Source organism: Vitis vinifera, chromosome 1 (genome assembly GCF_030704535.1).
Source record: "Vitis vinifera cultivar Pinot Noir 40024 chromosome 1, ASM3070453v1".
Classification (NCBI taxonomy): Eukaryota; Viridiplantae; Streptophyta; class Magnoliopsida; order Vitales; family Vitaceae; genus Vitis; species Vitis vinifera.
Window position 1 is genome coordinate 12,710,739 of NC_081805.1, and position 15,265 is coordinate 12,726,003.

Here is a 15,265-nt window from a genome sequence, read left to right on the forward strand (position 1 = left end):
AACCTGCAAAACAAAGGATGCCCGAGGAGGGTCTCGAGGATCTCCGACGGCACAGTCGGTATCCGTTTTATTGAAGAGAAAAGATTAGAGGGAGAGAAGAAGCCCCTTACCTGTCTTCGTTTTTTTTCTTTCATAATTCGAATGCCTCTCAATCCATGGGCCCTTTCCTTAGGGGCCTGCTTTTTTGCTGATGAAATGGGTTTGGTCCAAATGTTAGATTAGGGGCCTGCTTTTTTGCTGATGCACTGACCATGGGTTACAATGAGTCCCCAACGCTAGTGAAAACCATTAACGCAAGGATTAATTGGAGCAGGACCCATATATGAGTGTATGGCAATTGAAGTGGTTTGACACAAATAAGAGAAGAAACATCAGAAGGTAATCGTGGCTCTTATTGCAACTGCATGAATTATATGTGATTGAAAATTGGAAGGATGATACCAATTTTGGAGACTTGACTTTGTGGAGTGGTATTGGAAGCAGTAGTCATTATTTAAATGAAAGTTAGAGATAGAAATAAGGTCAATTGTTTTTAAAGGGCATACAAAGAACATTATGCAAGACAAGGAATTTAGATTGAGTGGAGAGAGAAGTTGAACCCGCATGAATAATTGGAAGACTAGTAGCATCAGCAATTTTAATGCCATCGATTACATTATACTCAAGAGTGAATAGCTAGATTATTGAGATGATCAGAAGTAATATTAAGGGATGCAGCAGACTCAACCAACCAATTTTTGAGGAAGAGCCACTCCAGCTTGGACAGTCGCCCGGTTGTCACAAAATTGGTAGATCACTGATCGCATTGGGCTTTTTCTGGTTGAAATTGTTATTGGAAGAAAAACCTTGCCCACGGTTGCAATTGTTGCTTTGGCCAGACTTGTTAGCATAATGGGCAATGAAAGATAGTTTTTCCTTGAGTTGCTTTGTTCTGGTTCTGGAACCATTTGCATACAACAAAGCTTTCCTGTACTGTAGTGGCCTGAGAAATGAGAGGCATCACTCGTTCAAATAGTGGTTGACTTAGTTTCTTGAATAAGAGCATACCCTAGACTTGGCGGTTGACTTAATTTCTTAGCTTATATAGGCAAGAGGGCTCCAGAAATGTGAAGCTTCCGGGATTAATTTCAACATCTAGACGAGGAGGGGTCTTATTCTGGACCTCATCCTTCCACTGCTGGCAGTTGGGAGAATGGTTCCCTGGGGACGACAGATGAAAGGTTTCCTTTTTCAACACAGTTGGTTCAACAATACAGGGCTGAGTATGATGATTTATTGGTATAGCCATGTTCTCATACCGTCATACGGTCCCCTCAATCTGGTGTGTTTCTGCTGAAAATTTATCTGTTGAAGGCGTAACAGTTTTGTGTGTGTGTGTGTGTACCGAACAGGATCTTTGTGATTGTAAACATGACAGGGTAAATGCATATCCATCCATCTTCCACATGGTTGGACAAGGTAAGCTAACATGTAGATGCTAGTAAACGGGTGTTCTTATGCAACTTCAAGTAATAATGACTTCCAAAATCATATACAGGATTTCATTTCAACAAGTCCATTCTAAGGTAGTGACCTTTTTTTCTTCCTAAACTGCTCCTCCTACTTGTAAGATTGCCTAGTAAGTATAATAAAAGATAAAAGTTGGTCCTAAGGAGGGTAAATCACCTCTTTCTGGAATGACTTCAGGAATGTCCAAGGAAAAATAAATAAAAAAAACATTAAAGAGTTGTACTGGTATTGTCCACCTACGCCGTTTGGTTGTCAAGAAGACCAAGGAAAACAAGCGGAAACAGGGGAAAATCAAAAGGTGAAATAGTTGGTTTACTCTTCCAATTATTAATTAAGTGAAACCAGAAGCACTGGGAGTTTCACACTTCCTCCAAAGCTATTTGCTTTGTAGTGTTAGATTAACGGAAGTTTTCAGACAGTCATGTTAATGGAAGAATATATGAATAAAACCAACCATATATTAATGAAAGAATATATAGATGAAATCAAACACACAAAATATACACAATTTTAATGTGATCCGACTAACCACTATGCTATAAAAAATATTATAGAAAACAAAAATTAGATATTACTATCGTTTATCAAAACACCTTATATTTTTCATTCTTTGTATCTACACCTTGAATTGCGAGCCTCTTCGCTTCATTTGGGTATTTCCCGTAATAACTTTTCTTCTTTTATAAGAAAATATAATATTAAAATGACATAAATATAAGAAATGTTTTATACAATATATTTTACAAAAAGGAACAAATGCCAATTACAAATTTGAGAGAATATGCAAATTAGGAAATTTGAGACAATTTCCAACATGAAGTTGCGTCAGAAAGCACTAAATACAAGTAGCCAACACTTCGACCAATGCATATGTTTCTTTAATGGATGCAAGATTACAAAATTATGCATTAAATATGTAATTTAACAACAATCTAACTAAGTATAGTTCAACCTGACGAAGGCAATGCTGTCTCTCCCCACTGCTAGTGCTTCTGCTCAGCAGCCACTCTATACTTTGCATGCAAAGGAGACTCTCAAACAAATTGGTTTGCACTATGCCAAAAGTTCAACTTCTGTGAGAGCATTTCTGGATATTTAATTGGCTCTTTTGGGGAATCTTTGCGTTTATATTGCTGATCATTTGGGGAATCTTAGTGTTTATATTGCTGATCATTTTATCAGCAGTGGGAATTGAGTGGTGCATTGCATTCCTCTGTGCCAGTTGATTTGGGTTTGGGCATTTTATTGGCGCTTGCTCTAAGCTTTAATAAGGCTTTGAAGAACTGGTGGGACTTGCTCTGTGCCTATCAACTTAATTTCAATACCAAGAATCTTTCTCATCACAGCTTCAGCATACTAGTTTGACTATAGAAAAGCAAAAATCAAGCTATATTATCAACAACAACATGCACCAACCTTGAATTTGCTGGCAAGCAAGCACACCATTATTCCAAATTGAAAAGGAACTGAAAGAATGCACAAGGAGAACTTCTGGAATATTGAATTCCATTTGACATAATATATGTGAAGCTGTTGTATTCCTTCCATGCTTCTTACAGTAAATCAACAGATATTGCAAATAATGCCTCTCTGGTTTTCAGGCGATCAAGAAGTGAAGTCCCATGGAAGCATCAAAACAACTACTCAGCTCCATCATGCAAAAGCCTCTTCCTTATGCCAACATTGCCACAAGATCATCTATGGATTTCAAGGTCTTCTCGTAATATAGATACGATTCGTACACTTTTGGGGTGCGGACATAATAATCAAACTGGAAGAAAAAAGTATGTACCATGACTTGTCAATTGCAGCCAACCTTCACCAACATTTCTATTCCTTAAATTTTATTTGAAATTTCAGGAATAAAACCAATTTTAAATTGTGGACCCAACAATTTAAATAGCAAAAGGGTTACTAAAATGGGCAGATAAAGAGCTTACCTCGGCCATGTTGTCTACCAACTCATTAGCCTTATTCGCGTAAGACCTCCGGCGACTCTCCGGCAACGTCGTCATCGCATTTTTCAAGTCCTGGGAGAGATACGCCGACTTGAGGCGAATGTAAAATATGACATACCTCCAAGACATCGTCTCCAGCATGTGCCTAATGCTGTGGAGTCCTTCAGCTGTTTGGCGGATCCTCGCCACCGCATCCTCCGGCGACAGCCCCGGCTCAAAGAACCGTTCCTTGAGAAACGAGCGCGTGCCCCAGTTCTCTGCTAGTGCCAGGGGGGTGCCATGAAGTGCGAGTGACGTTGCCAGCAATGTGGAGACAATTCTGCGGCGGAGAATTGGAGTTTCTTCACCGGATAATGATGCCCGGGTGGCCGGAAGTGAGGGGCTGCGACCGTGTTGGGCGGTGGTCAGCTGAGCACAAGACAGAGAGGTGGGGCTCGTGAAGCTGCTCATCGTTTTGGTCCTTTCGGATAAATGTATGTGTTTCTGGGAAAATTAGAAAGAAGATTGTGGATTTTTCCGGGCAGTTTTTGCTGCTGACCGCTTTGCCCGCTACTCTACCTTGGGCCTCAACTTTTTGCCACTTCGGCAGTTGCTATCCTGTTGAGAGAGTGGAGCTTCTTTACACAAACTTTTGTTTGCCACTCAATACTTCAAAATTTAAATAAGAATTAGAAGAGGGAATCTATATCTAGGCCTTAGTGCAGAGTTGAGATTTGAAAAAACCTAATCCTTTTTTTTTAAAAAAAAAAAAAAAAATCCATAAACTCAACGGAGTAGCAAAATAATTCCTAATTTAGTCCGTTTCATCCACATGAGCATTCACATCACAAGATCATAATTGATAATTACAATTTAATTTTTTTTTAAATAATCAAAATCATAATTATCAAATACCATGATAAATTTAAACTTAAAACCATAATTGGTGACTATAACTTTGAACTTGATTTTAAAATTGTAGTCATCAATTTTGGTTTCAAGTTTAAATTTAAAGTCATAATTGGTAACTAAAGTTTTGAATTTGATTTTAAAATCATAATCATTAACTATGGTTTCAAACTTAAATTTAAAGTCGTAGTTGTTAATTATGATTTTGAACTTGACTTAATTTTTTTTTATAGTATAAAATTATGCTGTTTCATTTGAAATATTTTAGTTTATTTTTTAAAATGAGTTTAATATAATAAATTATTCATACTATTTTCTATTTATTAATATGTAAGTGGTTAATAGACTTATATGATTATTTTATAAAAACAATACATGAAATTAACTAATTGGTTTTTTAATTTGATATAATTTTATCAAAAAAATGGAATTATAAAATATTATATATATATATACAAATCCAATTTAAGTTTAAAAAAATTATCATATTTTTATTTAAATATGTAATTTTTTTTTCTTAATAAAAAAGTAAACAACATAAAACAGATAAAAATAAACACAAAAAAATGGTTCTCAATATCTGTCATATGATGGGGTTTTCCTTTTTTTCTATGAAGCCTATAATACAAAGACATATTTATCAAATCTATTTGTGTAATTTGGAATGTCTCCATATGTGTAGGCTGGGATGGAGTTAATAGAAGCAAGGCCCAATGCTTGCATGGACCATGATGTCACCTAAGTGGGCATACATTTAACTGTGTAACATGTGTGAGGATATGATGCATGGTAGTCTCTATAAGAAGAGGTATAGGTGATGATAGGTTGGTAGATGGTGGGGTGATCTCTAGTACCATGATATCTGATATGATGACTTCTCATATAGGTGATATAGGAAATGGTAGAATGACATTTGGTGTAGTGGTCTCCGGTGCAATGATACTTAATATGTTTACCTCTAGGAAATGAGATATAGGTGGTAATGGTGAGGTGGCATGTGGTGTAGTGGTCTTTAGGAGAAAAGGTAGAGGTGATGGTAGATTAATAGATGGTGTTAGGATAAAGTCCTTAAAAGGCATGACATGATGTAACAAATTTAGAATTGATTATTTATTTAATGATGTTCTAGTTCCACTTTTATCTATCCTTATTTTATACATTGTACTTTATATACATTTTTACCTAACATCTCTTGCATTATACATGACTTGAGTACATTAGGAGTTGCATGAAAGATTCAAGTCATACATTCATTGCAAGTAGATAACTTGTTCTTAACCAATGCATGGACTTAAACAATCCATTTGAGATTGTAGTCATTACTTCCTTATTGGAGGAATGGTTGATCTTGGCTATCAAGATGAGTTTCTAATGGTGAGTGTACTAGTGTGTGCATTATATATTGGACATGACTTATGGTGAGTCATGCCATAAGGCTATTGGGTAGTAGTGACTTTACCAGTTGTTATATTGTATTGTTCCTCAACCTTGAGAGAATATTAAGCTTGCACCAAAGTTAGTAGTGATGTTGACTTATGAGTGAGATGCTAAAGTGATGATATATTCCCTATGGATTAGGTCTTGTTAATGGAAGCTAATAGCAACAGGTATTGTTAATGTAGGTACATGATATCTCATGGACCTCAATATAGGCACCATGATATTTCATAGACTTTGAGACAATGTATCCCTTTAAATGATCCTAAGGAGGTGTGATTATGAAATCTGTGGCACTGTAGCAATTCGTTTGGTCCATATGCTCTTTTTAAGCTAGAGTATGTCATTTTATCACATAATATGAAAATTTGTAACTCAAGAATAGTAGAAGAAATCTTTATAGGTTGATAGCTTTCATTTTATTAGATTAGAAACAGTAGTTTATATAATGGATAGTAGATTATGGATGTGAACACTTAGTGTCTCATTATTATATACATAAGGTACTAGAGTGTAGTTGACTCTCTATAACGAAGTGTTCAATTTACTTCAAAATTGGATTTTGCAGGAGCCAATATTTTTTTATGTGTCCCAATGGTCCTTGCTAGAGCTCATATACCTTGATGATAGTTTATGAGGGTTGGATTGGTTCTTAGTTTACTTATGTACATAAGAGCATTTTGACAATTACGTAAGATTGCACAAGATTTAGTAAATGGCATATTTGGATTTGGTTCATTGATTAATTAAAATCCTGTTAGGTTAATTAATCAATTACGACCTTTTTTGAGTTAGATTAAGTGACCCAAAACCAAAGTAGGCTTAAGTTGTAAGAAATCCTATATCACTCTGTTCCTTATCCCAGTTCAAGTTAGGCGCATGAATAACTTCTGAGGGCTCTAAATTTTAGCAATGGAAACAAATATATATATACAATTAATATTAAGATCTAGAAAAATAGTGTTTTAGAAAACTTTACTTGTGATTTGAAAATTCCCATATCAATTCCGCATAGTAAAGAAAATACTTGAAGTATTTGGAAGTCTCATACACCCAAGATCTTTCGTCCGATGGCTCTAACCATGATCTTTGCATTCCAAAGGATGGGTCTTTGGAAGAGAGGAAACTTTGACTCTTTGTTTCTCTCTAGTGGTGAAAGACGACAGTCACTAAAAGTGTTGGAAACTCTAACCCTTAAAAGGTATTTATAGGGTTCTTTAACTAGGCTTAAGTGACTTAAGCCCACTAAGGGTTTGAGTCACCTAAAATTAATCTTAATTGATTAGTTAACCACATAGGGTCGTCTAATTAATCAATTAGTCTAATCCAAAGACATTATTTATCATCTCTTATGGAATCTCATGTAATTACCAAAATGCCCTTATATACAAAAGTGAACCTAGAGTTAATTCAATCTTTATAAACCATGTTATTAAAGTATATAAGCTCGAGAGGGGACCATTAGGACCCATAAGAGTATTGGCTCTCTCAAAATCCAATTCTGAAGTTGGTTCAACATCCTACTATAAAAAATCAATTGCATTGATGTAAATAATGAGATAAAGCTTAGGTCCATGACCTACTATTTACTGTATGCAAACTCTCCACAAACTAGTGTCTATAATCTAACAAGGTAGTGTTATCACTTATTAAGATTACCTCTCAAATCCTTAAGTTACAGATCCCACTTGTTATGTGATCAATTGACATATTGTAACTATAATGACCTACACCCAATTGTGTAGATATTGTCCATTCTAGGCTTAAAGGGGTCCTCACAACTTTAAAATGCATCTACAGGTTTAAGAGGAGCCCATACTTATATAGCACTAAGAACTTTCTCTCTTATCCGATGTGAGATATCATAAACACCCCCATATAAACATAACGTCTTAATTATGTCTCATGTGATTGTGGGGCCAAACAGATAAACATATTTCACAAGCCCAAACAAACTCCTACACTGGGGTTAGGGATATGCATTGATACCATTCGTAACAATCTATACCAAATTGTGTAGATATTGTCTGTTTTTTGTCCTAAAATGACCCTTATGGTTTTAAAACACGTTTATAGGGTTAAGAGGAACTTATACTTATATAACGTCAATAAATGTCTCTTCTATTCACACTAACTCTAAAAGGCATATGTCAAATTTCCACTAAATGAAATACTGTGGTTATAGTATTTTAGATCACATGTTCTTTAAATCACCTAAGGGAACACACTATCTCAAACCCCTAAGATATCAGGATGCCTTTATTGAGAATACTTGTTGTCTCTAGCTTCCATCAACAATTATCTAATCTATGGAGATATGTGACTACTTTAGGATCTCACCCATAGGTCCACTACAAGAAATAGGACTTTCGATCACGGTCACCAACCATCACCAAATCTTATAACTCTATGACCAAAACCAATTTTCACGGTCATATGAAAACCATGACCGAGTGTCATAATAGCAGGCACAAGCAAAGGTGTTGGTCATGGTTTCCTAAGTGATTATGACCATATGGTTCCATTTTTTGTGACGGGTGCTAAAAAACCATGACAATAAATAAGAAACACTCCTAAAGTTTTCCAACTAATTTGGTCACGATCATGTAATCGACCATAACTAAATATAGACTTATGGTCATGATAAATGATCATGACTAAATGTATGCATATGGTCACGGTCATGTAGGATATTATGATTAAATGTAAACTTATGGTCATGGCCACGTAGGTGACTATGACTAATGCATACTTATGGTCACGAATTTTAATGACCATGACTAAAATTTATTATATTTAAACAAATAGTCTTTTATAGATTCACATTTCTTAAACCTATTGTAAACCTGAATAAACTCATTTAGATTTGTATATACATGTAGACATAAAAAATTTTAGTGGATTAAATTACCACTAATTTGGTCTTCAAAATGAATAATAATAAAAAAAAAATCCTCTTATGGATAAGTTTTCCTAATCTCCAACTATAAAAAGGATAATAATAATAATAATAATAATAAAATTATTATTATTATTATTATCTTGTTGGTAAAAACCTCCTGGGAGTAGAAAATATGCTAAAATCAAGGAATTAAATCCTTTGAATTAAGCTACTAAACTTCGGGAATTCAAAATTCAAAATCCCTATCTTCATCTATAAATAGATATCTCTTCTTTCAAGAAGGAAAGAGAAATTCATAAATCAGAAAAATCCAGGAAGAAAAATCTTAGGGAGAAATCCAAAGGCGACTTTGTACGGGAAAAGAGACTTAACAACAAAAGAAAAAACTTCATCAATCTCTCTGCAAGTTCGGTAAACGGCAAAATAATTGCTACATGTGTTCTTCACTATTCAACAAGTTCATTCAGGAATAAGCCACTTGTGGTCCTTGATTGATATTTGAAATCAAGAAAACGTCATTGTTGTTCTTCATGTTATGGTCAAAGCGAAAGAATCAAAGGGAAAATATTTTTTTGTAAAGAATATTGTTTTTAAGATTATACTCATAATTTTTTTTTAATTTCAATAAATATTTTGTTCGCATTATTTTTGTTATTGTTTTGCTTACATCATAGGACCATTTACGAAATTTGTGCGTACAAATTTCTGGCACACCTGGTAGGACTTCCCTGTCTTTCATCTCTTTTGTTAGAAGATTGATCTTTATTTCTTCTATGGCACCCAAAAGAACTCAAGTTGTGCATATCAATAAGGGAAATGGTAAGATCGTCATTGCGTAATCGACACATGACAATGTTACAGGTCTCATGACTCGTAACAAAGCAAAATCAACATCTTCACTCTCAATAAAACAAACAAGTGAGTTTGCTTGTTTGTTAAAACCAGTAAGAACGCGTGATGAGCACCAACCACTCATCACCTTGGTCTCTCTGGAGGCAAGGATCCATGATCCTCGTAGCAGGGGAAAACTCCCTTCAACGCTAAAGGACTTTAGGTATAAATCTCCTTGCTCTGTTACCAATGTCAACTCCAGCACCGGCTCACACTCTGAATCACCAACTAGAATGTCAAAGGAGGAAAACTACTCCAATTGTTTTGATTCTTTTACTTCTCCCTTCTCGATGACTATGTCGATAATGGCAACCAACACTACATCCGTAAATGAACAATTAGCAGAGATGACTCGTGCCATCACTAAACTCACCAAGACGATCGAGAAGAAGGATATACAGATAGCCTCCCTCATAAACAAGGTTGAGCCATAAGTACAAAATACGGGTGAGTCAAGTTAATGACTCAACCACTTTCCAAATGTTGCCCATTTCGTTGAAACTTGTAACCATGTAGGTACAAATGGTGACTTATTAGTTAAACAATTCATTTGTTCTCTCCAAGAGAATGCTTTTGATTGGTACATAGACCTTGCACTTGAGTATATCGATAGTTGGGACTAAATGGAACGTGAATTCCTCAACCGTTTCTATAGCACCCAACAAACTGTAAGCATGATGGAGCTTACTAACACTAAGCAATGGAAAGACGAGCCGATTGTAGACTATATCAATTATTGGCGTTCCTTAAGCCTTAACTACAAATATAGATTATTTGAGGTATCAACCATGGAGATGTGCATACAAGGAATGCATTAGGGTCTCCTATACATCATCTAAGGGATACAACCCCATACCTTTGAAGAATTAGCTACTCAACCACATGACATGGAGCTCAGCATAGTTAACCATGGTTCTATGAAAAACCTTATCGTTGACCGAAAAAGAGAGAGACATGATAGGAAAATGAGTGACAAAACCTCGAAGAAACCTATCCAAGAGTCAATGACGATAAATACGGCTCCCGTCAAAATCTCAACAAGAGATAAAAAGAGGGAAGTAAAAGAGGCTAGACCAACCCAAGAAAATGAGAGGCATCAGTTCACCTTGAATGAATTAGAGGAGAAGATATATCTTTTTCCTAACTCTAATGTGCCTAACATGTTGGAAGACTTGCTAAAAATAAGGTTATTGAGCTAGCTGAATGAAAACGTCCAAAAGAAATGGGTCGTGTTAATGATCCAAACTACTGTCATTACCATTGAATTGTCAGCCATCCTGTGGAGAAATGTTTCATTTTAAAAGATTTCATAATGAAACTTGCAAAGCAAGGAAAAATTCATTTGGATCTAGATGAAGTAGTAGAGTTAAATCATGCTATGGTCACATTTGGGTCATTTGATCCTGTTCCATTACATGTTCCACTTAAGAAATTGGGGACATATGCCAGTATTATTCAATGCAAACCACCAAAACCAAAGTGAACACAAGTGTCATGTCAAGATAGACTTTTTCACTTTTGCTCTGATAATAAATCAAAGTCATATGACGAAAAAGGTTGTACAATGGTGACATGAAGAAGACCTCACAAGAAGCAAGTATCTCATTCATACCCTAACCTTCCTAGGAGGTGACGACATGAGTGGAATACTCGTCAACATCTGAAGAAGAAAGAAAAAAAAAAGAATCCTGAAATAAAACAAGCGATTGTACAAATAGGCGACCTTTTGGTCTAGAAACTCATCATTCCCATCACCCTAGGGGAATACTTCCCCCTAGGATTCTTTGATAAAAAAGTGACAGTATCAACTCATATGGTCTTTTGTAACGAGACTTCAAAAGAAGAGAGGTTAAATGATGATGATGAAAACATTCTTGGTGTTGAGTCGAGAAAAACTAAGGAAGAAGATGGAGTAGTAGCAAGCCTATAACACCTACCCTCACTGTTTAGTAGCCATGAAATGCTATAACTTCCTAATGAGATGCAAAATGTGTTGATTCAAGTACTTAAGAATCCAACACTCTATGCCACCAAAATAAAGGAGACAAAAAGACTTGAGGATGAAAGCCACAATTGTGTCATATGTTGTGCAGCAATCACCTTTATTGATGAAGACCTTCAATTAGGGTTAAAACCACATAATCAACTCCTATTTGTTATCAGGTACATACAGGAACAAAATATCACTCGCATCTTAATTGATGGATGGTCTACATTAAATATCATACCTAAAGCAATAATGAAATGACTCGGGATAGCTACGAAAGAACTAACTCAAAGTTGCCTAATGATCCAAGGCTTTAATCAAGGGGGACAACAAGCTATTAGTATGATTCACCTAGAGCTTGTTACGAGTGAATTGAGTTCGAACACATTGTTTTATGTAATCGATGTAAAAATATCTTACAACGTATTACTTGGGCGACCACGACTTCATGAGAATGGGATAATTCCTTCAACACTACACCAATGTTTCAAATTCTATAGAGGAGGGGTAAAAAAAGTAGAGGTTGATACTAAGTCATTTACAGAAGTCGAGTCTTATTTTGCTGATGCTAAATTTTACATAGAAAATGATGTTATGTAGGAAGTCCTTCCTACAATCATTCTCTCCACTAGGAAGGCTAAACTTAATAGACAAGTTGAGTAGTGTAAGTCAACATTAGTAGGGGAAATCTCACAACCAGTGATGACTCGAATCGAAGAAAAAGAGAAATCCTAAAAAAAATCGACACTAGACTTGATGAGTGTCACTACTTTCCTAGTTTTTAGGTACATGATTCGTCCCCAATTGGTATACCTTTGATTCAGTCCTCAAACGGGAGTTATCAACAAAATTTATAAACCTAATTCACCATATACTAGGGTAGCATAGCTAGCATAGCATAGTGGTTCTAAGATCATCCACAGGGATGAGTTTTCATTTCACACATGATATTAGTTTAAAGAATTGGATTGATGCTTTTTCTTTTATAAGTTAGCTTTAAAAGAAAACATAATGATGGTTGAAAAAGGTTTGGTTTTAAGCTAACCAAAAATAGTAACTGAGTTTAATTATAAAGAAAAGGTTTCTTGGAGTTTTAGGTCACTAGTTTCAGGTTCTTTATACAAAATGGGAGATTCTGGATCTTTTCCTCGCATTGGGGATTTAACCTATAGTTATCCTCCCAACCGGTGTGTTACAGCTGCTTCCCATTAATGGTTTCAAACACTAAATCCCTTTTACTGAATCATCTTGCAATGGCTCGTACCTCTCACCTAGTATTTACCATTCAAGGTGATTCTTAACCTTCGATTACCCTTCAAAAGCTCGCAGGAGATAACTAATGAATGTCTCCAAGGAGTCCAAAAGCTTACCAATTGTTGGCTATTCTAGGTAATCCTACCTTTAAACCACCTCCCAAAGGCTCGCAAGAGATAACTAATGGATCTCTATTGATTGAGTTCGAAAAGCTTACCAAGTGTTGACCTAGGTGATTATAAAGGATTTTAAGTTAACTAAAAATATAAAAACCATTAACGGATTAAAACTTTCTCTTCATTAAAAACTGAAACAAGGAAAACTCCCACTTTTGTATCCGGACCCTTTACCTAGCTTCCTTCAATCTAAGAAACAAAAAGCCTAGTCACTCATCCTTTGAGAAAACATCCTCAGAGATTGTTTGGCTAGAAAGAAAATACAATAAAAAATGAATAGGTAAAGCAGAGCAAGGCTCTGTATATTTCTTACTAAAAATGTACAAGTGATCCCCGAGAATTTCTTCCGAGATTCTGAGATAGATTTACAAAAAGAGATATCTTAAGACATATATAGAGATATTTTCAACCCCTCAATTAGATATCCTAAATATCTAAAAAGATCTTTAACTGATTACAAGGAGAAAATAGGTAATTACACAAAATATCTTGAGATAAAAATCTAACTAAGTCGGTGCGCAAATATCTAAAGATTACACAGGAAGATTTCGTAAGCTTGCGAAAATTTTGCAAGGCTGAAAAGGGGTTGCGAAATTTCCTTCTGGCTTGCTAAAATTTCGCAAGGGTCTTTTGGGGTTGCGAAATTCTTCATTTTCGCAAGCCTTGCGAAATTCCTTCTAGCTTGCGAAAATTTCGCAAGGGGTTGTGAAATTCACGAATGTTAGATTCCTTCTCTGATTCTCATCCTTGCATACTTGATTGATTTGGCAAAGGCTTCGAAGCTCTCCAAAACTTGGATTCCTCATGTAATTTGGCTTCAATCTTGTTTTGCCATGGACTATACCAAGTTCTCCCTCATTCTTGACTTGTTTTAAATGATAAAAAAAACTACCAAAAACACCAAAACTAGCCACTTGCAAAGGTCCTTAATGTGTCAATTGAGTTAAAAGGTATTAATTACTACTCAAAAGTGTTTCAAATAAGTTAATTTCAAGTTATAAAAGTGCACTTTTTGAGTAGTAATCAGTACATCCCAAGATCTCGACGAAGTGAGGGTCAACCACCTTTCATAGAAGACAAAAACAAAGGACAACCTCGAAGATTGGAAAATAGGGACCTTCAGGTCTTGAAAGAAGATGCGACCATTCCCCTTTCAAACTTACAACTTATCTTGGGATGAGACATAAAAATTCATCAAATCCTCAAGAGATCAAACAAAGCAATAATTCATCTCTGGTAAAAGAATCAATAAGGGGTTCAACCCTAAGGCTTACAAGTTATTAGCCAAGGCAGGGTATGACTTCACTTTGTCATCACGATTAAAAGAACTTAGCCCAGAGACTATAGGTGAAAAGATGCATGGCCTTAACAAAGCTCAAAAGAAGTTGAAATAACAAGGGTATGCATTCAAACCTTCTAGAGCAAGTTTAGGGTTTGTACCTTTCAATCCTATCAAAATTTTAGCTAAGACTAAAAAGACTAAGGCAAGTACACAACATATCACTATGGAAGACATTGAGGAGAGTAGTGGGTCAAATTTTCCTTCTCGAATTTCATTATTTGATTTAATTAAAGCTCTAATTACACAAGCTTCAATGTTCACTAAGTTGGGCAATATTAACCAAGTAAAATGTAATTTAGCACATATTCCACAAAAATCAATACAACAAAGGATTAGGACTTTACCCCAAAAGTCATGGTGATGAAATCCAAATAAGAAGCAGTGTATTGAATTAAAGAAGGATGCAAATACAAAGAGTTTAATCCCATCAAGGATGAAACACCATTCAACTTGGGAAATCTTTACTAATGGTTCATTAAAAGTAAAACGATGTACCATCATGATCACCAAGCAGTCAGACGAGGGATGCTCTAAAAATGTTAAAGAAAGTTCGAAGCACACTAGCTACTATGTTATAGTAGAAGTTTACTGTAATTCAGAATCTTCAGAAGATGAACCAGGGGAAGCTCCTCAAGAATTTGAGGATAGGAGGCAAGCCACTATAGATGAGTTAAAAGAGCTCAATTTAGGTACAAATGAAGACCCAAGGCCAATCTATGTGAGTATGCTTTTAAGTCCATCTGAAGAGAAAAGTTATTTGAGTTGTTACTCAATTATAAAGATGTCTTTTCATGGTCGCATAAAGAAATGCTAGGTCTTGATCCAAAAGTTGCAGTACATCAACTCATGGTGAAGCATGATGTCCGACTGATTAAGCAAGCCCAAAGATAATTTCGACCAGAACTTGTTTTGCAGATAGAA

General features: G+C 35.5%; 1 protein-coding gene across 1 annotated transcript; it reads right to left on the reverse strand.

Moving 5' to 3' along the window:
* Positions 1-2,869: 2,869 nt before the first annotated feature.
* Positions 2,870-4,082, reverse strand: LOC100243071 (photosynthetic NDH subunit of lumenal location 2, chloroplastic). Its single transcript, XM_002272028.5, has 2 exons — positions 3,450-4,082; positions 2,870-3,280 (listed from the first exon to the last, which is right to left on the reverse strand). Exons 1-2 carry the CDS (start codon positions 3,915-3,917, stop codon positions 3,182-3,184), a joined length of 567 nt encoding a protein of 188 aa, XP_002272064.1. The 5' UTR covers positions 3,918-4,082; the 3' UTR covers positions 2,870-3,181.
* Positions 4,083-15,265: the final 11,183 nt, after the last annotated feature.